The following is a 24,803-nucleotide window of genomic DNA, read 5'->3' as shown; positions in this document are numbered from 1 at the left end:
AAAATCTAGCTGTTGAAAAATTATAGCCCCAAATACTACTGATTCATCAATATAGTAATCTAGAATTTAAAATCAAGAATAGAGGCACCTACCAACTGGCCAGATAATCAGCAGGTATACAGAAGACTTGAACAAAACTATCAACCAACTGGACCTAATAGACATCTGCAGAAAGAACACTCCACTCGATAACAACACAATCCATTCTCTTTTAAGCACTCATGGAACATTGTCCAGCATAGACCATACACTGGGCCATAAACAGGTATTGATAAATTTTAAAGTACATTCTCTGACCACAATGAAATTAAATTAGAAATTCAACAACAGAAGGAAATTTGGGAAAATCCTCAAATAGACAAAAATTTAAAAATTACTTTTCTAAATGATCCATGGGTCAAAGAAGAAATTACAAGGGGATTTATAAAGCATTTTGATCTGAATGAAAATAGAAACATGGCATATCAAAATTGATGGGATGCAGCTGAAGTGATATCTAGACATGTATAGCTTTAAATTGCCTATATTAGAAAACAAGAAAGATCTTCAACGAATAATCTACGCATTTGCCTTAAAAAATTTAGACAACGAAAAGTAAACCAAACTAAAAGCAAGCAGAAGGCAGGGAATAATTAAAATTAGAGTAAAAATTTAATGAAACAGAAAGCAGAGGAATGATAAAGTCACAGGGAGTTCTTCTACGTTCCTTGCCAGCCAGCCAGAGCTAAAAAACCTAGAAGTTCTCAGAGGAGGAGGAAACTGGGGAGAGAAAAGCAAAGGAAACAGGAACCAGGGGCTGGGTGGGGGGAGCAGAGAATGAAGACAGGAGACTATTGAGCGTAAGGAACTTTGTAGAACTACTGGACTCCTTCTTTCGCCATGTACATAATTTTTTGCAAAAAGCAAAAAAAAAATACAGCCAATGGTATAGAAAACATAATATCCTGTGTATTGCTAGACTTCAATTTAGGGACATCTATTATTTAATGGATTTTTAAAGATTTTTTAATCTCCAGTACGTTCCTCATTTTAGCACTTAATTGAATACTTGTTCACTGAGTAAAAGAATACTTAGAATGAAGTCTGCACTTTTGCCTTTATTAAAAAATATGACTAAGAGGTAACAGAGAGCTTGCACTGTTTCTAAAGCTGTTGTACTCCTCAGGTGCTCTGGGGTAGAAAAATGTTCAAAAACATTTGGGTAACTAAACCCTGGCTAAAAGCACACTGGAAAAGACTAACCCACCTATATAGAGTTCAGGGAGGAACACAGCATTGACAGCATTTCCCGTTTTCCTTCCTGGAAATCATATGCAATTATCAATGACAACCAGACACAAAAACTGCACACTTTATTTTAAAATATTAATCACCAAAATTCTCAATAACCAAAGGTAACATGAAGAACTGCACAGATTAACTGTATTTGCAGGAAGCAGCCTGATAAAGTCATTATTCAAAAAAACCCAGCTAGTCTGGAATACTACTCTGTTCCCTCATCCTCCTGTAAACCCGCAGCCTAGAGAAAAAACTCATCTGCTTCAATGACAACAAACATAATGACATAAACACAATGACATAAAAAAGGAACCAGCATAGCAACTACACAAAATACGAAAAAGGGGGAAATTCAGCAAAACCTATGAACAAGAACTACAAACACACACACATACACCCCCCAATCAATTGAAAACTAGTAACCAAACATTTCCCCATTAATTTAAAAGGAAAAAAACCCATAATTGAAGCAGTTGCCACTGGGAAGCAAAATTCATATTACTTCTTAAATTAAAAAAATAAATAATGAAAATAAATCAATTTAGCATTTGGGTCAAGATGTTTGAAAAGTAAAAAAACAGAACTAAAAAAGAAGAAAAAATTAATTATAATGTTAAAAGCAGACGTTAATGAGTTAGAAAACAAACAAAAAGGAAATAACAAGTAAGTCCAAAGATGGTTTGGGGAATAACAAATAAAAGCAGATCCACTAACAAATCAAAAACAGTGAAGGGGGCACAAACACACACATGCACAAAGAAATCAGGGGGAAACAACCACAAAAAGAACAAGTCTACTTGGCTTGACTCTGTATAAAGCAGATTTTAAAACTTGCATGGTATGGATAATTTTCTAGGAAAATATTTTATAAAAATTGGAAGGAAGTACAAATACCTCTTTATGTTCTAATATGAAATGTTAACATTATCCCACCTGTACAGAAATGGGGCCGTTAACTATCTCTAAATGGGTACAACTAACAACAGTCGTCACCCGTGCAGAGGTGAACCGGATGGCTACGGCACAGCACTGGAAGGAAGGCTCTTCAATGTATACAACACACCATACAGAATTCTAAAACCATGTGATTATCTATCCAAAAAATTAATTTAAATAAAAAAGAAATGTTTCCTAATATAAAGAAAATATACAACAGAAAATAAAAATAAAAACTAAAAACGCCACAGCACTTTGATCAATTCTGTCTGGCTGTTCAGTTTCTGTATTCATTTATAAGTTTATCTGCTTTGCAAATTTCTGACCAGAGGCCAGCTAACTAGCCCTGTTCAACCAACTTAAATCAAAGAATTTAAAGAAGGCATAGTAAAGGCTTCAGACACTCTTACTGGAAAACACAAACTAGAATGTGCACAACAGTAAAATGAGAAAACTGAACGAAAAGCAAAACGTTTCATATCATATACTAAACACTCCAGTTAGGAAATTCTCTGAATTCAATTTTTCAGAGACTAACTGTAGGTGCTATTCCAACATGATGAATTTGTTACTTCGTTAAAAAAATCTGAAATCCTACAGTTTAGGAATTTAAAAATTAGATAGGCCTTTGGAATGCTTCTAGACAAACTGCAGAAATGATGTGAATACATAGGATGATATAAAAGATATCCTATCTAAAATTCTCTTTCTGATCCTCGGCAATCTTTATGGTTATCACCAACATCATCTGATTGTTATGGTTCAGGCAATATTCTGCCTGAAATCCACCTAAAAAACTCATTTTGTCTCTTCTAAGCCCCTTGGAATAGCATTTAGCCATCTACCCTGCACACATATTGACCACCTCTTCTGTTTGGTGGCAATTCTATAAAATTCAGGTATTGTTTAACAAGATACAACCTGTATCAGTCAGGATCTGAGTTACAACCAACAAAAACTGACTCTGACAAAATAGTTTAAAAATGATTTACTGAAAGATGACTAGGTAGAACTTACAGAACCCTCAGTTAGGCTAAGAAACGAGGCCAGGAGGTGCAGCACGAAGGCTGGACCACAGCCAGAAATCACAGAGTGCTTCCCAACGCCACAGCCTCACCCCGCCTGCCCCTGCCCTGCGGCCCCTGGAAAGACGCTGCCGCCACCGCCACCCTCTATCATCAGAATGACTGTCCACAGTCCCAGCTCACTTATATTGTCTTATTTTTTGTTACTGGCATATAGAAATATAAGTTGAGCCTACATCCAACCACCTTGCTAAATACCCGTTATTTCTAATAATCTTGTCTGTTCATTCTTTTGGATTTTCTGTGTCATCTGAAAATGACACACTACTCAAAGTTCAGGATGAGACTATCCAAGTGGGTGAGCCCAGGTCACATGCCTGAACAGGCAGAGCAAATATCTGCCTCTTCAGTTCCCACCAAGATTTGTAAGATGGGGAATTCCCTAAATATAAATGTGAAGCAGAAATAGTATTTTTTTTTTGCCAGAATCTAGAGAGCACATTCTAGAGAAATATTTTGCCAGAAATGATAATAGAAATAATATATAATAAGAAATATTACACATAAGATTATAAAATACATAGAAATAATATGAGGCATACAGACAACAAAACATCATTAGAATACAAAAAATGTAATTAAACTTTAAGTTCAAATAAACACAGGAATGATACAATCTTAAAATCTGAACACCACACTTGGATCCTACCATGGATACTTCAGGACAGCTAGAATTCATTCCTCTCAACCTCTTCTGAAATTCCAGAGTCGAGGCAGTGAATTTCCAAATAATGCATCAACAGTCAACTGTTGAAAATTGTGCATGTTTTATGAATGTCTCATCAAATATGCCCAACGGACCACTACAGATGAAATGGCCAGATAGCAACAAAGAACAAAAATATAGCTAATTATTAGTTTTCTGTCTCTCCTTTCCCTCCAGAGAGCTATCTTATGGTTCTTACCTTTCAAGGAAAAAAAAAAAAAAAAAAAAAAAAAGAATACAAAGAACAAACAGAATAGGAAACAGCAAAGAAAAAATTATAAGCTTTGATGGCCTATGTGTATTCTTCTCCAGTTCTTGTTCATTCTTAATTTTCTCCTCATATGTTAAAATGAACAAGAGATAATTCATGCCTTTATATAAATTCCTGATTTATTTGAAAATAATTGCAAAGGACATTTTTATTTTTGCCTATTTACTCTAGACTAATTTCAAATGGGAAAGGAGATGGCTTCACAAAAGGGATAAACTGGGACTTGAAGGATGAATAGGAAAGGGAAGGGAAGAGGCAACATTTCGGATGAGGGGACGGCACAAATGGAAGTGAGAACACACAAGGCCCGCACTATGAACTGGAATGGAATGACTGCGGCACGGACCTACTAATACTATACCATAAAGAACGTTTAATAGAGAGACCTGGAAGAGAAGCACTTTGGGAAAGCCAGATTAATTTAGTTATGGACACATTAAGAGTTTCCCATAAAACAGTCAAATAATGTTATCAAGTAGGCAGAGGGCAATATGGGCTTGTGAAGAGGCAGAGGTCTAGAACTACCTACAGTGTAGATCACAGTCAAAGCCACAGAATATGCACTTGTTACTAGTGTTAAATGGGCCCCAGCCTACCACACCAGAACACTTAGGTAAAAACTACTAATCAAGGTAGAATCAGATACAGTGATTAATAATTTTAAATTGCCTAAAGGGGATTTAATGAACTCTTGAAAGTAATTTTTCTATTCAGAATAGACTTTCTTGATCAAGGTTCTATGCAGATGCATATATAAATACCTCAATCCAAGAAAGGATTCTTCAGAGATGGCAATACTGCTGACACTTGCCCCACATTTTCCATTTACAATACCTCTCCACATGCGATCTCATCGTGGAGATCACTGTGCAACAACGCTAAGCTCAAAAAGGTCAACAGCACTGTTCTCATTGTGGAGATGAAGAAGCTGAGGCTCAAGAGAGTGGCCAGGCATGGTGGTTCATGCCTGTAATCCCAGCGCTTTAGGAGGTGGAGGAGGAAGGAACGCCTGAGGTTAGGAGTTAGAGACCAGCCTGGGCAACATAGCAAGACCATATCTCTAGGGAAAAAAATCATCCGGGTATGGTGGTGCATGTCTGTAGTCCTAGCTACCCAGGAGGCTGAGGCGGGAGGATTGATTGAGCCCAGAAGTTCAAGGCTGCAGTGAGTTATGATCACACCACTGTACTCCAGTGTTAGCAACAGAGCGGGACCTTGTCTCAAAAAAAAAAAAAAAAAAAGAGAGAGAAAACCACCAGTTCAAATGGCAGTAAGTGGCAGAATCCAGCCCTGAATACAGGTCCTCTGACTCCAAACCCAGTGTTACTGCATCTTAGTGACCAGATGAACGGCTATAGCAAGAGGGTCTTGAATCCATATGTATACTAATCTCTGTATTTAGACTGAATACTACTTGGATAAGGATGATTTTTTGTTTTATAGTTTTAAGGCTTTTTTTAAATTAGAAATCAATATATGCTCACTGTAAATTAATTCTAATTTTACAAAACTGTATAATAACAGAAAATAACATCACCATACTCCCAACTCTCAAGATATCTGCTACTTACAGTTTGGAGTAAATTCTACAAGACAATTTTCCTTACATATTTTATTAATGCACAAGTGAGAGCTATATAAATGTGTTTATGTGCTTGAATATATTTCTATACTTGCAAATGAATCTACTGGATCAGTTTTCAGAAGCAGAATGTTAGGTCACAGCATATACTTTAAATTTTAATAGCTATTACCAAGTTGCTTTCCAAAGATGTTACCACCATTTCTATTGGTATATAGTATGTGACTGACAAATTTAATTACTTAAAATGTAAAAACCACTATAAAAAGACAAAAACATCATAAACAAGTTAATACAAATAAACTGGATAAAATATTTCAAAGAGTTAATTCCTCTCATATGAAAATTTCTTGCTAATCAAAAACCACAACTAAAAAATGAAAGTTATAACAATAATTACATACAAATAGTCCAGAAACACATAAATCAACATTTAATCCCACTCAGTAAATGAATACAAATTAAATAAAACCAAAGTATTTTTTTTAACTATGAAATTGGCAAAAAAAAAAATTCAAAGGTTAATAGTACCTATGGGAACAGAGAAACAAGCTCTGTCGCATGGACTATTGGAAGGGCAATAAACTGACTCAACTTCTGCAGGGCATTGGGGCCATGTATGAATATTTTAACGTGTTAATATATGGACTCTGAACCAGCAACTCCACAGTTAAGAATTAATACCAAGTCAGTAACTACACAAGTACACAACAACTCATTTACAGAAATGCTCTCCTATGGTATAAGAGATGAACCAGAGATAATTCATATGAACCAGAGATAATTCATGCCTTTATAAAAATTTTATTTATTTGAAAATGTTTGCAAAAGATATATTCTCTATTGCTAATAACAGCAAAAACTCAGAAACAGCCTAAATATCTATGAGAAATTAAATAAATTATGTTACAACCATATTTTGTAGCCATAAAAAATGCTTTGATATTCTTTTTAGCATAGAAAAATGTCCATAATATGTATAAAATTATCCCATTCATATATAAGTATACAAGTCATAGGAAAAATTTTTGAAATATTAATAATTCTATCTGCATGGAATAACAGGTAATTCTTCATTATAAATTTATGTAATTGTTTTGAACAGTATGCATGTGTTTACTTTTCTATTTAGGAAATAATTAGGACCATTTTCATTTAAAAGGAGATGGGAAACTCATCTCATCAAGTGGGGAATCAGTGGGCCAGAACTATAGTGTGCGCTAGATCCTTTCCCAATCTGAAATTCCACATGGTAATTAAGGAAACATTGACTTTAGGGATCTTATTCCTCATGATTTAAGAAAAACTTGCTCAAGATTTATTCTTTCCCTAGATCTTTTGAGGAGACTAAAATACAAGAAATGTAATATTTCTCACTCACATGACTTCTTGGGAGTACAGAGCAGGGGAGGAGAGAATAAAGAGATGATAAAAACCCCAGCTGAGGCTAAACCATTTTTAGGTTTCAGGACTCCCAGAGAACATCAGTGCAAATCTCCAAATTTAGGTATTAGAGCTAGAAATGGGGACACACTCATAAAGATCTGTGTGGATAATATTATCCTATTGACAACAAAGATTACTATTCCTGGTTTGTAACAGAGCAGGAGAGAAATGAAAGCAAACAAGTTAGACTTATATTAAACTATCAGATGGACTATATTACATAACCTTTACTTATCACATTTTAAAAAAATGCTTATAAAAGCATCTTCAAATATTCAATTATGGTTTCAACTCTTAGGGATTATATATAGTAAAAACATAACAACAATTAAATAATTACCTCTCCTATGAAGACTACTATAACACAGTCCATCTTCTCTTCAGGATACAAATTATCAATAAGGGAATGAAGAGTTTCTATGAGGTATGATTTAACTTCTCTCTTCACTGTGGGAATTCCCATTACTATTGAAACTGAAACAAAATAATATAGCAATTATGTAAAAGGATTTTAGAAGGACAATATAGATAAACACTACTGTTTCAAAAGTATTATACCCTCTCAAATTGATAGGAATAATTAAGAGGTGAAAATATATGAAGTTTCAGAAAGAAAAAATAATCAAAGAATACAAGAGCATACCTATAATACTGTAATTCTTTTCCACATGGCTTAACCACAAGAAAAAAATGTAAAAGAAATGATAAAAATGAAAGACATTAAGCCTCACACTAAAAGTGGTTGTAAACAGCAAATTTTATTATACAACTAAAACTTAGAAATACTAAGCACATCTTAAGAATTAATGTCTTACATATCAACTTCAATTACATAACGTGTTGAGAAGAATACAAAATCACTTTTGTGGTTTTCTTGCCAAAAATGCATAATCTCAATCTAACCACAAAGAAACATGAGACAAATCCAAACTGGGGTGGTAACTCCACAAAATAACCAGCCAGTACCTTTTAAAGCGTCAAGGTCATGAAAGAAGAAAAGGACAGGACAGGACAGGACAGGAAAAGGAAAAGAGAAAAAAAAAGAAAAGAAACTGTCCCAGATTGGAAAAGACTAGTGAAACACAACAATTAAATGAAATATGGGATCCTGAGTCCGGTTTTGGAACAGAAAAATAATAATGAAACAAATGACAAAATCTGAATAAGAGCTAAGGTTAGTTAATAGTAGAGCATCAATGTCAATTTCCTGGTTTTGATCACTGTACTATGATCATGTAGGATGTGAATATTTAGGAACACTAGGTAAGGGTATATTAAAACTTTGTGTACTATTTGTGAAACTTTTGTTAAGTCTAAAGTTACAGTCATTGTACTATGTTTGTTTTGAATGCAAATTTGTTCCTACGGGATTAACATACTAGGGACCAATTTGGACATTATGTGAATTTCACATTCACTTATGTGTAATTTCTCCTCTAAGACAAACATTCAACAGCTGAAACAACAGAAAACTGCACCCAGCTATGAAGAAATACTGCACATAAACGCACACACCTCAAACATCCACCAGCTGCTTCAGTTCACCACAGGCTGCCAGCCACACCCATCCACACCAGGTGCTGCAACTTCCCACCAGTTTTCAGGCAACCCACCTTAAACCACTTCACAGTAACTTAAAAGGTGCAACCCTTTTGCAGCCCACTCTAAGAAAACCTCAGGTCTTTTTCAAGGAAGAATGCCATATTTATGTATTTCTTAATCATTTAACCTGCATAAAATTGTGCTACCGTTATTAGGTTCTTATCCTTTTTTATGTGTAACTTAAAAAGTTTTTGAGTGTTGTGATCCTAACCTCATTTTTCTCATTTTATTGCACAATTTTGCATAGTGCAGTCATTTTTAAGAACACATATTGTGTTACAGAACTGACTGTATTTCAAAGCAAGTTTTTAAAAATGTCTTAAGTCTTAGTATTCTAAGTGTTATATATCTATAGAAAAGTGTCTTGCAAATGTTAAAAAATAATTTAGTCTTAATTATGTAACAGTTTACTGGAGACGCTGCAAAATATTTAGAAGTCATAAAATTTTAAAGCTAAAAGAAAGCATAAAGGTCACCTACTCTACCACCATGATTCTGCAGGTAAGAATACTAAGGGGCAAAGGATTTAAGGGACTGTCTCAAAATTCCATGTCAGCTCTCTCTTTTCCATTTTAGGCATGAAGAGTTGTCAAGGACTCAAAATGAGATTTGCTCTATTTGTTCTGCACACATTTATTATACAGGTATTAAATACAAGGCATTATTCTGGTATTAGGCATATAAGGTGAACAACATAAATAAAGTCCCTGCCCTCATGGAATTTACATTCTAAGAGGGGGAAAGGATAAATAATAAAATCTTAGAGGATGCTATGTACTATACAAAATAAAATGTGGTAATGTTAGAAAGAGTGATGAACGTGGGAGGGTGGGGGGGGTACTCTACAGATAGTGTGGTCATGGAGGGCCTCTCTGCTATCAAGTGAGCTGCTAATTAATGATGAGAAAAAGCTGAGGAAGAACATTCCAAAAGAGGAAACAGCAAGGCTCTAAAGACAGAATAGTCTTGACATAGTCAAGAAATAGCAAGAACAGAATGTATCTAAAGCAGAATAAGCCTAGATTCAGGGAATCAGTCGGGGATCAGACTGCATATAACGAACCTCGTTTTATTTCTGAGTGCAGGAGAAAGCCATTGTAAGGTCTTAAGTAGGGTAGTGACACTATTTATAATTTCAAGAGATTACCAAATTTTGTGGAGAGTAAAAGCATTATTTTAAAAGTACAAGCATTCTGGAGAGAACGGTTAGGAAGTTACTGAACTAATTAAAGGAAAAGATGGTGGTTTGAATTAGGGTGTGTGAAGAGATGGAGACGAGAGAATGGATTTGGGACACATTCTGGAGACTCTCCCCAGCAGGGCTTTAGACTGGGAGAGCCAAGAGAAGAATCAAGGACTTGAGTAAGCTCAGTCTTTTACTCTGAAAAACACACTTGAGGGGGAGAGGGCTCCGAATCAAGATTTATTTTTTGTTTTTTTGTGACTGGGTCTTGCTCTGTCACCCCAGCTAGAGTGCAGTGGTGCAATCATAGCTCACTCTAACCTCAAACTCCTAGGCTCAAGCGATTCTCCTGCCTCAGCCTCCTGAGTTACTGGGACGACAGGCTCGTGCCACCACATCTGGCTAATTTTTTATTTTTTGTAGAGATGGGGTCTCACTATTGCCCAGGCTGGCAAATCAAGATTTCTGTTTTGACTGTGTTACTCTAAGATGCCAAAAGACAGGATGAGTTACCCTGGAAGCAAATTTCCACATACTTTAATCTACCTCTGCATTTAAATAGAAAAGATTTTAAATGCTTAGAATACAGCCTAAAAGCATAACAACTATGATGGGATGCATTCATAGGAAATGTTAACTTACACAGAGTGTAACGACTTTATGAAAAAACCAAAACACATGCAGATCCAGAGTATGCAAACAAAAATGGTATAAAGTGATAAGGCAAATTCTCTACTCCCTACCACATTCTTAGGGTTTTGTTTGTTTCTGTTTTGCTTTAAGTTTAGATGGCCTGTTTAAAGAATAAGCCATTTTTCCCCACATATACTCTGTTTTAAAGCTGAAATTTAAATTCTTTAGTTTAAGCCAAGGATTCCAAAAGCACTAAAAATGAAAGTACTAACTTCAGCCAAACCTACAGAATTAAGTAGCCAAGCTTGTGTAAATTCACAAAATTACCACAACAAAAACAGCAGTTTTTCCTGCCTTCTGAGCCCACCATGAGATTGCACTTCTTGGTCCCCTTATGGCTGGGGACAACGTGGGGAGGGGACCCGTGATTAGTAATAGTCCCTGAGCCACAAGCAGGTGTAATCTACGGGCTGAGCATGATAACTGTAGTGTGGATCCTTCAGGGTGTCTTTGTCTTTGGCAGAGTCGCCAATAAGATTGCAGATGGCAACTCCTCTGTCTGCCTGGATCCCCGGGTGATGGGTAATGCACAAAGCACTGTCAACCCTGACAGACATGTACCATGAACAAAAATAAATAAATAAACGTTTGTTACTTCAACCACTGAGATTTGGGGGTGGTTACCAAAACATAACCCAGCCCATCCTGTCTGACTTACAAATCCACAAAATATATGTGTTCTAAGGGGTTAGAGCTCAGAAGAAATATACCAGCAAAGTGAAGAATATGGTCATATCATCCTTTTAGGGAGGAGCAAGGTAGACCAAGGACCAAACAGAAATAGAGCCAAAGGGTTGGGCTAAATTCTTTGTCCCATTAACTAACTACCCAATATTTTCAATTCAAGTATTAATGGTGCATATGTATTTGTTAAGTACTAGACAATATGAAATACAGTCAAGACAGATAAGGCCCCTGCCTCATGGTGTGTATAATTTGGCAGAGCTATCAACTGTTACTATTTCAGTTTTCTTCCACTTTCCCGGGAAGTTTTCAAACTCTAGTATGAAAATCAAGAAAAATTTAGGAACAATCTTAGCATACTCAATCTTCAATAACTCAATCTACCTTCAGTTATAACTAAATCATGTTCTTTTCAAATATTCATTGCTAGTCAAACATTTTTAGCCTATCGTGTTTCCTTATGATTTGACTTCAGTCATTTATTCCTCATTTTTTTCCTTATATTCTATTACATTATGTTTTTCCTTCTACAGTCTAGTTGCACTTTTTCTGTCTTCCCCGGGTTCAACTTTCTCTTTCCCTGGAAATTATCTGCTGGAGAACCTTCAAGGCTCAATCCTAGGCCCTAGGTGATCTCATCCATACTCGAGTCTTCAATAGCCACTTGCTCGCAAACGATGATTCATAAAATTAAATCTAACTCAGATCTCTCTTTTGAGTCCCAGACCTAAATATCAAACTGCCTAGTTGACATCTCAACTGTGGTATTTCAAAATCACCTCCAAACTTACCATATACAAATTTTATACAAATTTAATCTATGATTTTCTCTTGCAAAACAATGCTCGGAAACATTTTCTGTGGTCCCCTACCTAAGTGAAAGCACCCACCATGCATCCAGTTACTCGATCCTGAAACCTAGGACTTATCTTTGACCATTCCCTTCACCTCGGTCCACAAATCCAGTCCTTGACTATGTCCCTCCTTTATACATTCCCTTATATCCAAACCACTCTCAAATCCATCTTCTTTCCATCTCTACTGCTACACTACCTAGTCCAACTTTATCCTCTCTCAAGTAAATCACTGAAACAGCCTCTTACCTGGTCTTTCACAAACTACTCTTCTTCCCACAACCCCATCCTTTCCAGTGCACTAAATGTGATCTTCACAAGATTTTAATCTTACAAAGTGATCCTTAGAAAGTCCTGTTGAAAACCCTTCAATGGCTTCCTACTGCTCTCAGGATAAAACCCAACATCCTATAAATGGTCTGGAAGGCCCTACACTGTCAGGCCTCAACTTATATCTCTAGCCTCATCCTGTTCCACGCCTCCCCTCACTCTACACTTCAGCCACAGTGGCCTTTCATATTCTAGAACATTCCATGCTCCCTTCCAACACAGGGCTTTTGTAGTGCTCTTTCCATTTTCTGGAATACTCTTTTCTCCCACTGTGGTAGAGAGAATAATGGTCTCCCATGCCCTAATTCCTGGAACCTGTGAATATGTTACCTTACATGGCAAAAGGGGTTTTGCAGATGTGACTGAGCTAAGGGTCTGGAGGTTAGATTATGCTGGATTACTCAGTGGGCCCAACGTAATCACGAGGGTCTTTATGAGAGGAAGGCAGGAAGGCCAGAGTGAGAGATGGAGATGTAGCAAGACGGTCACAGTCAGAGAGAGATTGGAAGATACTATGCTTTGAAGATGAAGAAAGAAGCCAAAGGAATGTAGGCAGCTGAAAAGGCAAGGAAACAGATCCTCCCCGAGAGCTTACAGAAGGAACACACCCCTCTTGACACCTTAATGTTAGGGCTTCTGCCTTCTAAAACTGTGAGATAATAAATTTGTGTTGTTTTAAGTCATTGAGCTCGTGGTAGTTTGTTACATCAGCAATAGGAAACTAACACACCCATCTTCACCAGTAAACTACACATTCTACTGGTCTCAGGTCAAATGTATTTTTTAAGACTTCCCTAAACTCTTTAATTAGGTTAAATGCCCCTTTTATACATTCTCAAAGCATCCTTTACATCACTTAGTAAAGTTGATATTATATCATTATTTCTATAATTGATTATTGGACTAATGCACGTCCCCTTTACTAGACTGCAGCTCTACAAACTAGGAACCACATCTAATTTTGTGCACAAAGCACCTGGCAAAGTGCCTGGCACACAGCAGGCGCTCATGGACTTTTACTTCAGCAAATACTTCAAGTATTACCTGCTGTCCTCTATCAACTAGCAGTGCCGTTTGGTGGATAACCTGACCTGGGTCTCTTGTTAGCCATCTTGCTCTGTCCTGAATGGGCCCTTAATCTGAAGACCTGTGTGTTTCTTCAACTCAAGGAAATTTTCTTCTATTATTTATTTCCTCCCTTTACTCTGTTTGTCCTCTTCTTCTGAAACTCCTACCATATGGATATTAAAACTTTTGTCTACTTCCATTCTTTATACTTTATACCACATTCTGGAAGAACCACACAGCTCAATCTTTCTGATCACTAATTTGATCTTTAGCTGTGTCTACTCTTAATCAGCCCATCTATATGGAAATTTAAAATATAATCACTGAAATGAAAGACAAAGATTTCTAACTGATCCCATCATAAAATAGTCAGCTCTTGTTTTGTGGGTGAGTTGTCTTCTCTCATCTCTCTAAAAAATGTGTTGATTATGTTTTATTTTTAAATTATATTTTGTTTGCTCTACAAACTAAATTTTCTTGAGTATGAAGTAATTCAGTGTTGATTTTCTTACATATTTGGCAACTCCTAGTTAGAGCAGATGCCCGTTTACCCTTCTGTAGTTGCTGTGGCTGTTTACTGTACCTGCCTTTGCAAATTTTGTGGGAAGATACAGGTGTGGTGCTGGGTGGGTGAGCTGGCAGGTTTTTGTTCTGGATGTGAGAATTCTGGCCCTCCTCCTGGGGTCAGTAGCCACATGAGCACTGCTCTCCCTCTTTAGCCTTAGGAAGGGTTAGCTGCTCTGCAAGCTGTTTCCTAATTAATCAGCCTGATCACTTAAGAACAGAATTTTTAGCAAGAAGCAGGTTTTCTTTGATCTAAAAAACAGAAGTCCTTAAGATGAAATTCCTAGATAGGTTCCAAGGTTCTATGAAATCCCAGAAATTACATACAAAATTATTTTTTCCATGGTCATTTTTCTAAGTAGAAGTTGATAGCTTTCCTAGGGTATTCAAGGTTCTGCAACTCTAAAGATCTTAAATCCTTAGGGCAAAGGATCTTAACAAGAAAAACTTTTAATGTGAACAATGCTTGTTTTTTTTTTCCCCAAGCCATCTTCTTTTTCTACCTTTCAAAACAACATCAGCTTTATAAGAATGTTTAAAGAAATAAATAATAAAATAAAAATAAGGAGTACTTATTTATTGATGGACAGAGTCTCACTGTTGCCCTGGATAGAGTACAGTGGCATGATGGCTCACTGTAACCTCAAACTCCTGGGTTCAAGGGATTCTCTTGCCTCAGCATCCTAAGTAGCTGAGACTGCAGGTGCATACCATGACACCCAGCTAATTTTTTCTATTTTTAGTAGAGATGGGGTCTTGCTCTTGCTCAGGCTGGTCTTGAACTCCTGAGCTCAGGCAATCCCCTCGCCTTGGCCTTCCAGAGTGCTAGGATTACAACAGGCATGAGCTACCACGCCTGGCGCCAAATAGCGATTATTAAAGGAAGAGATATAATATCAGCTTCAAAAATAATTAACGATCAATATTTTTAAAAATATAATTAAGAGTACCCCACACATCTTGTTAGTCTTTGTACATCTGGCATCTGCAGAGTACTTGGCCTCAATAAATATTTTTTGAATAAAGAGTAGAATGAGTTCATCTGAATATGATATTTTAAGAGTTTCCACCTCCTTAGGACAGAAGATAGTGTATCATTTCAAGGGGGTAGTAAAATAGAAAAACAGCAGAACTAAAGCAAGATGAATGTAAAAGCTTACGGTTACAGATCAAATAACATGAGAAAATGTGACCAAAAACCAAGACAGTAAAATATTTAAGAATCCTACTGAATTAAGCAGAATAAACCAGCATTTCAAAAACAAACACAAAAATTAATTTCAGTATCTATGAAGTAATCATTTTGTCACTTGTTAAAGACTTGTAGGAAAACAAAGTTATTATTTTAGCCTCTGCCTACAAAGAAAAGATTAACAAAGCCAAAACTGACGAATAAAAAGTATAAAAGAGGGCTACATATTAATAGGTCCTATAAGGAAAATTCAAGCAGCTATGGTAGCTTTGACAAGGGGAGAAAAAAATGCTATCAATTATCTTTTGGGTGAATTAGAAAAAAGGAGCAAACCAAACTATTTCTATTATTGCATGAAAAGTTAAATAAAAGCTACTATCTACTTACATCTCTGTAAGAAAAAGTAGGGCAGACATAAGAAAACTCTTCTTGACATGACTGTAAGAGCTACTAATGTTGAAATAAGATATAAGAGGAAGAAAAAGTCATCTCTCTCAAATTTTTAAAACAAAAATTACAAAGGTTAAAACATTTGTCTGTCTAGAGATGGAGCCTGAACTAGATTTCTCATGATCTTTTTGGGCAACATTACTTCAGCCTATGAAGGAAAACATCCAACTCCTTTCAACATGAAGTTTAGAATGAGTCTGAAGTTACTGTGCACAGATAAAGAATTTTTGTTCTTTGACCTGCCGGACTTCCAATGGTCAACATAATATTCCAAGACACAATTAAGACCAGTAGTATAATACAACCACACTAGGAAACAAAATAAACAAACCTCCTGTTCTTCCATTGCCAATCTGCACAGCAGGTTGAAGGCTTCCTTCATTTTGTAATAAATGGGGCAAATGATAATAAATACTTGGCACTTGAAGAGATTTTTTGCTTGTTAACTCCTTTAGTAGCTTTAGGGTATTATCTGAAACACAGAAGTATAATTAATCCACAGGAAAATGTTACCTTATAAAAGCTGTTAATTTTATAAAAATAGTAGTACAATTTCTAAGAAGGAGAGAACTAAAGAATTTTCTTTCCTAGTTTCGTACTTTGGTGAATGATATCTCCATTTAAAATGAAAAGGACTTTCGCAACCAGTCTCACAGGTCATGATGTTGACAAAACAGGCTGCAGGAAGCCAAAAGGGTTAGTCAAACTGCCGTGAGAAGCTGGAATGCTAACCACTTACCTTCAGTATGTGCCAGAACTCAAGCTTACTGAACAGACTCTAAATATGCTATCCACTTAAGAAAATGTAATGATAACATGTACATTGACCACCAGTAACTTCCACTTTCTTTATTCATTTACATTTTCTCAAAATTTCACGTGAAGGTATATTTTTTTCTAAAAAATTCAAGTAAAATTATTGAAACAGCACAGGTGGAGACTGTTCAGTACAGATCACAATTTTCAAATAGTTTCAGTTTTTATTAGAGGAACCAACAAATACTTCACTATGATAAACCAAATAAAAACTTGGTAGTATAAGCAATATTATTTTAAAATTTAATTAAACCAGAATCGAACCTTTGAAATAGGAAGTTAGCAGTAAGAACTTCAGCCTTAGCTCCATTAAAAATCCAAGAAACAAAAATTCACAAAAGAAATGCAAGTGACTGTTATATATGAAACTTTAATCTCATAGAGAAACAATTACAAATTATAATGTATCAATTTCTACATATCAAATTAGCAGATTAATATTAAATATTGGTGATACAGTGAAAAGTGTTTCGGCTATTCAGAGTAGCATCAAAGATCCTAAAATATTTGTCCTATTACTCAATAACTTCCCTTTTAAGAAGTTAACTTTGGCCAGGCGCGGTGGCTCACGCCTGTAATCCTAGCACTCTGGGAGGCCGAGGTGGGCGGATCGTTTGAGCTCAGGAGTTCGAGACCAGCCTGAGCAAGAGCGAGACCCCACCTCTACTAAAAATAGAAAAGAAATTATATGGACAGCTAAAAATATATATAGAAAAAATTAGCCGGGCATGGTGGCGCATGCCTGTAGTCCCAGCTACTCGGGAGGCTGAGACAGGAGGATCTCTTGAGCTCAGGAGTTTGAGGTTGCTGTGAGCTAGGCTGACGTCACGGCACTCACTCTAGCCTGGGCAACAGAGTGAGACTCTGTCTCAAAAAAAAAAAAAAAAAAAAAAGAAGTTAACTTTTAGGCATTCAACAAATATTTAGAGATTACCTATTATGTTCCAGCAATACTATGCCATGTGTTTGAAAATCAGCAGTGGTCAAAACATAGATCCAGCTTTTAAGAAAGTCATAATCTTACAAAAATAACTTAAAGGCCACCAGAATTGTGATCTATCTATATGCAAAGATGTTCATCACAGGGTTATAAACTGAGGAGAAAAAACCCAGAAAAAAAATGCATTTGACTACTTGTAGAAAATGTTTAATATATTAGGGTATATGATTAGCTGGCATATTTACAGCCATTAAAAATAGTATTTTGAAAAAAATTTATGATAGTTTAAAAAACGCTCATAGTATAATATCGAGTAAAAAATCAGACTGTAACATATGATCACAATTTTGAATAAAAATATGCATAAAAAAAGCAAGAAGGAAACAAAAAATGTTAGCAGGAATCACTTGGTATCAGGCTTATGGGTGATTTATTTTTTATCTTTACCATCTCATAATTTTAAATTCTACTGGGACATAAACAAATTTTATCAGCAGGAAACAAAGGAAGGAGCATGAAACTTTAAAAATAAGGTGGGATAATGGATCTCAAGATGAGAGGAATTCATGGTTTTTTACAACAGGTGCAGCTAAATGAAAAAGTATGCTAATCTAGAAAGGTTATGCAATTTTGGAGTCAATTGATTACATACATATATCAATTTAATTATCATAATAAAAAGAGCACAGAAACAGAGGAGATAACTGGCATTCTTCTTACCCTGACCAGACATTCTCAGAGAAGGAACCACTCAGATATTCCCAAAGTATCTATTATAAAACTAGGTATCTTCTTTATTACAAACCAGATTTAAGAGCACTAATTGCTTCAAAAAGCTCAAAGATTTCTCCAGAGTCCATCTAAAGTCCACACATAAACATGCATAAACACAAAGTTAAATTTCAATCTCATTTTGAATATATTTTAAAAGATGCAGGTTCTTCACTATTGCCAGTGAAATTTACAGAACTGAAATTTAACTTAATATTACTCTCTTAAAACCAAATTTAGCAATTAATAAAAATTCTTATATAATTTACCAGAATGCAAAATTTTGTGTGATTTTTCTCTCTGAAAAGGGTAACTAATGCTGGATGATAAACCATGCAACTTTCAAATAAAATATTTCATACAACCGTTTGAAAATATAATCTTTTGTAATACAAAAAATGCGTTTATACCTGAAAATTTATTCACTGTAGCCTTACTTCCATTTGTTTCGGCTCCTACACGCCTGAACTGTTGTACAATGGTATTTAATTCAGAAGAACGCTGAGAGATTCTATGCTCAGCTATTCGAAGACGTTCTTTCAAAGCAAGAAATTCTCGTTGATAAGCAATAAGTTTTTCTAGAAGCAAAATCAAAAAAGTTATTAGTATTTGTCTTTTTTTAAAAAAAAAAAAAAGTCTTTTCGAGGAAGACGGGGTCACAGGTACAGCGGCCGTGGCGTGCCTGCTTCTGCTCCTGACTCACCCTGCTCCCTCTTGCCAAGGAACAAGCCAGTCAAGAAGCCGCGCCACAGCCATGGCTTTTAAAGATACAGGAAAAACACCTGTGGAGCCACACGTGGCGCTCACAGAATTAGAATTACCCTAACCAGCTGCTACGTATAGTCCCTGGAGAAGGTGTGTGCTGACTTCATCAGAGGTTCAAAGGAAAAGAATCTCAAAGTAAAAAGACCAGTTCGGATGCCTACCAAGACTTTGAGAATCACTAAAAGAAAAACTTTTGGTGAAGGTTCTAAGACTGGGGATAGCTTCCATATGAGAATCCGAAAGCGACTCATTGACTTGCACAGTACTTCTGAGATTGTTTAAGCAGATTACTTCCATCAGTGCTGAGAAAACAGCTGACTGACGTTGAAGTCACCATTACAGATGCTTAAGGCAACTGTTTTAACAAATTGGTGGGAAAGGGAAGGGAGAAGGAAGGAAGGAAAGAAAACAATCCAAACAGAAATATAGGATTAGAAATGTTAATTAAAGTCAAATTTTTCAGAAGAAAATATTTATTCATTGATACATAACTAAAAATAAAAAAGAGGCCAGGCACCCTGCTTATAATCCCAGAACTTTGGGAAGCTAAGGTGGAAGATTGCTTGAGCCCAGAATATGAGGTTACAATGACCTATGGTCACACCACTGCACTCCAGCCTGGGTGACAGAGCAAGACCTTGTCTCTTAAAAAAAGAAAGGGGGGTGGGGAAAGAGAGAGAGAGACACCTGACTTCTTATAATAATGCAACTATTAACTTGGTCCTCCTATTATTTGTAAGAATGTCATCACTCTCTACTTGGCACTGCAGAAATTTAAAGATAGAGAAAGATAAAAGTTTTTAGAATTAACACTCTATGCATAATACTAACATCATTTGTTGAAAGGTTCAAACAACTATAAGACCATATTTATGTCAACCAGACATAAAGATGAGGCAGAAACTGATGATAATATACATAATAAAATAACAAATATATCATACTTTATAGCATGATCACTAATTTCCATAGGTTAAATGTTTCCTCTGTACTTCCTATTCTACAAAGAATTTTCCTCAGCCAGACTTTGGTCAAATTCATGATCCCTAAAAACTCAATGAGCCAAATATACAACAACCCTAGTTAAAAAGTAATTCATTTTACTAATTTGAGACAATCACAGGTCACAAAAAACCTGGTAAGGGAAATAAAAGTGGATTTTATGAGGATAAATGTAGACATTGAAACAATGAGCATAATTGAGACAGCATGAAGTACACAGTGAGAAGAGGCCCAAGGACTGAGCACCTTTAGAATCCTCCCCTGAAGACTTAAGCAGTGCCTACATATTGGTTTCTAAACACCATCTGCCACAAAAAGGAACTAAAAGTCTTTGGAGAAATAACTAAGATGAACCAAGAACATTCTTGTGTCATCAAGGAAGCGTTATTAAAAGAAAAAAATGACAGGATATGTCAAAAGGACAAAGGAGGATACTTGAGAGGCTCCCCCTGGCCAAATGGGGGACAATTTAAATCCCAAAACAGATACTGATGGTAATGGATTATAGCCTATTAAATAAAGTAAGAATCCATGAGTCCATACCAATAACAAAGAAATAAAGATTAAGAGATGAGGCCAAGGTGTTTCTTACAGTAGAATGTCAACTAATAGACATAGAAGGAGTGGGCCAGGTGCAGTGGCTTATAACTATAATCCTAGCACTTTGCGAGGCCCAGGTGGGAGGATTGCTTGCAACCAGCAGTTCAAGAGCACCCTAAGCAAGAGCGAGACCCTGTCTCTATGAGAAATAGAAAAATTAGCTGGGTGTGAGGGTGCATGGCTGTAGTCCCAGCTACTCAGGAGGCTGAGGCAGGAGGATCGCTTGAGTCCAGGAATTTGAGGTTGTAGTGAGCTATGATGACACCACTGCACTCCAGCCCAGGTGACAGAATGAGTCCTTGCTCCAAAAAAAAAAAAAAAGTAGAAGGAATGATGAATGTTGGAAAACCACCATTTTGCAACCATCACAGCAATAACTGATTCAGGCGAGAATCAAAAATGAAAAGTTATCTCCCCACAAAGTGCTCACTAATTTACAAAGGGAAAAATGCTAATTTCACAGTGGAGAAAGCTGGGAGACAGCATCTTAATCAAGTGTTCGAAGTTCATGTTGACGATAATCAACTTAATGAGAACACGTGCCTCCGGAAGTGACTGCACAGAGGACGCCCCTCAGTAGGTGGTATTCCTGCCAAAAAAGCATAATCTGAATCTAATCTTGAGGAAATATCAGACACATCCAAATTGAGGGATTATGTATAAAACAAATGGCTTGTACTTTAAAAAAAATGTCAAGGTCATCAAATACAAAGGCTGAGGAAATGCCTGAGAATACAAAAGACTAAAGCAGACTGGACAGCTAAATGCAAAGCGCAATCCTGGACTGGATCTTGGACCAGAAAAAATAAATGCTATCAAGAACATTACTGGGAAAATACCATAATATAGACTATAGAAGAGATAATACTGTGCAAATGTTAAATTGCCTGAATTTGACACTTGTACTATGGTAATGTAAGACAATGTCCTTGTTCTTAGGAAATAAACACTAAATTATTTGGGGGTAAAGAGATGTGATTTCTGCAATTTACTCTTAAATGGTTCTGAAAAGAAACAAAGATCCACAGATAGAAAGATGAGAGGCAAAATGTTCACAACAGATGAAATGTGTAGAGAAGTTGTTTGTACTATGCTCGTAACTTTTCATTTGATTTTTTTGAATAAAAATTTTTCTTACAGTAAGCAGAAGGATTGGGTGGCAGATACAGGCTCAGTCTTTCAGCAGCTCTTGAGAGGCAGGGAAGGATCCAAATCTGAAGGCAGTCTCTATCTCCACATGCATTTTCTTGGTATTTTCTGAAACCACCTTCCCAGAGACCAGCTTCACCAATTAGGGAGAATAACCAGTCTCATTACCTGAACCCTAATTCCAAAATGCTCCTCTGCTTTGAGGTCAAGTGGCTACCCTTTTAGAAATGTAGTCTAGAAAAGATCCCTTGGGCCCGTGGACTATTGGATAAGGTGTAGATGCTGTTGCTGTTCTTAGTCCAAAGCCTACAGCTATCAAAATCTCCAGATGGACCACTTCTCATCTCTCTCACATCCATCCTTTGTTTCTGACTACACCCTTCATATTAAAAGCATTCTCCACAACATCAGGGCAAGTTCATATTCCATCTAGAAAGCCATGTCAGCTTTCTAGAACTTACTAGAATTTTCCTTAGAATATCCTCCATTTATATTTCCCAAAATTCTATACTGCTCTCTTGAGAAGGAGAATGGTATATGAGCTCCCAGCAGCTGAGTTCAAACTTTAATGAGATAGACAAAAAATTATTCCAAATTAATGATGTATGTTTGACAATTCCCTATTTTCAACATTAGTAGCAAAATTCCTATTTCTGCTTTTCTTTCAATCATTTCAAGCAATTTCTTTGTGGGGACATAGCAGGAAACTGTGAAGGAACTCTTACACTACTCATCTTACTGGGAAGTATTTGGGTTTGTTAATTGTTTTGTTTTCATTGTAGACGAAATCTAACTTTTTTAATTATACAAAATTATATATCCAGTCTAGACAATGAAAGCACAAATGTTTTGTGCAAATCATGTTTTGTGAACCTAAGATTATGAAACATATAAAATTTCCAAAGGAACCATTTTAATTCCTTCAACTCAAATAATCAGATCAATTTTCTAGTGAAAATGGTACCTGTGGGCTTTCAAAGACTTATTAGGTTGAACCACATGAAACCATTAATATTTGATCCTTTTTGACAAAAATGGCAATTTCACATGGTTCAACAATTTAAATAACAGATTTGGACTCAACAATGTAATTACAAAATTGATTAACAGTATGGACAAATAATTAACACAAACAAAAAAGTACTAAAAACACCCAATGTGTAGTACATAAAAAAGAGACTAGGAAACTTTCATTTGTCAAACAACAGTAACTTACTAGAAAGATATGGAGGATACTACTAAATTCTATGAGCTAACATTAAAAACTGGCTTTTACATTGAAATCAAAATTACCAAAAATTAAACCCACTTTTAACTTTTTAATTTTCAAAATTTTAATATTTATTAAATAACAAAATTATGAAACTGAAAAGAATATTGATAAGTCATCTGGTTTATCTCTCTTTTCTTCAGTACTACATTGAACTTTTTCACACAGATCACTTTTTTTAATATGAATGAGTGAGAGGCTACAGTGGGAGGATCATTTGAGGCCACAAGTTCAAGACTAGCCTGGGCGAGACATAGCGAGACCTCATCTCAAGGAAAAAAAAATGAGGAACTCATTTAGTAATAGATTCCAAAATTTAACAAGCTTTACTTTTCAGGAAGTCACTGCCTTTGCAAAACATTTTATTTCACTGTTTAAAATTTCACATTCATCACTCTTATACAACCATTTTAAAATAGAAAGAACATGGCCTAGATGAAATTGCAGGCAATTTCCCACTTACAAACCTCTTAAACATAAAGAAAAAATAACAGAACTGGATGCAGAGGGCAGTTTATAACTAAAGCCTAGAAAAGCCAAAAGACACAGTGAACAGGAATCCAAATGAAACAGAATGGAATTCTAATTAGAAGAGGTAGCTAAAAAAATTACAAACAAGACCAGTTATCTCACTGTTTCCCAAACTCTACCATACACCACCAGGAAGGGCTTGTTAAAACACAGAGTTCTGGACTCCACTTTCAGAGATTCTGAGTCCATAGTCAGAGATGGGGCCTGAGAATTTCTAACAAGTTTCAAGGTGATGCTGGTGGTACTAGTCCAAGATTCACCCATCCAGAAGCCCAGAGGCAACCAATGCTGTCCTCAGGGTAGGTGTAGACTCCAGCAGCCCAGAAATTCATGCAATTCTGGTCTTCCAGCCCCTTCTCCTCTCCTCTCCTCCGGCCCACGTTAAGGGATCCAGGGACAGGAAGGGCTCATTTAAATGTTAGGGCCATGATCATCTAGATTATTCTTGGAGCAGAGACGGAGTTCAAAGCATGCAGTGGACACCTATTTCAACGGGCTCTTTGAAGAGTTACATGGTATTATCAAGATCATTCTCCGTTTTTGGAATACTCTAGTCAGGATCTATCACATAAGCATGGATTCTGAAAAGACCTGCACCCTTTTAAGCTGAGAAGGGAAAATAGGGCTCATAGATATATAAGATCATATACTTTATTTAAACTAAAACAAAGAATATAATTCACTTGTTCTCTTTCATGATGTTTTCAGTATACTACAAAACAGGATCCTTACTAGTGAATAGGAGATATGCTACGGTTCAAAAGTTTTCTGGAACACAATCACTCCTTCCCTTAAGTTATCCCCTAAGTAATATAATCATTAACAGTGTCATTCAAAACAAACTTGCAGGTAGAGGTTTAATAAGTTAAAATCTATCCACTGACCTTCCAAAGCACAATAATACCTTAAGACAAACAAATAGGGCTGCATATACCTATAATGCACACTTTCTTAGACATATTTTCTTAATCTAAATAGCTGCAATTATTTTCCTTGATTTCCCTTAGGGAAGGGGCAATCTCTTTTTTGTAATTT

General features: G+C 36.1%; 1 protein-coding gene and 1 pseudogene across 1 annotated transcript in view; one reads left to right on the top strand and one right to left on the bottom strand.

Annotated features, from left to right (window-relative positions):
• Positions 1-24,803, bottom strand: part of MGAT4A (alpha-1,3-mannosyl-glycoprotein 4-beta-N-acetylglucosaminyltransferase A) — a 90,558-nt gene that overhangs the window by 32,988 nt on the left and 32,767 nt on the right. Inside the window, exons 2-4 of the mRNA XM_069494337.1 lie at positions 18,862-19,029; positions 16,256-16,396; positions 7,645-7,778 (exon numbers count right to left, since the gene is read on the bottom strand). Coding sequence (XP_069350438.1) covers positions 7,645-7,778; positions 16,256-16,396; positions 18,862-19,029 — 443 coding nt within the window. The remainder of the gene's footprint in view (positions 1-7,644; positions 7,779-16,255; positions 16,397-18,861; positions 19,030-24,803) is intronic.
• LOC138400007 (small ribosomal subunit protein uS10-like) lies at positions 19,206-19,566 on the top strand (annotated as a pseudogene).

The sequence above is a fragment of the Eulemur rufifrons genome, chromosome 19, assembly GCF_041146395.1.
Source record: "Eulemur rufifrons isolate Redbay chromosome 19, OSU_ERuf_1, whole genome shotgun sequence".
Taxonomy (NCBI): domain Eukaryota; kingdom Metazoa; phylum Chordata; class Mammalia; order Primates; family Lemuridae; genus Eulemur; species Eulemur rufifrons.
This window is presented reverse-complemented; position numbering and strand designations above follow the sequence as displayed.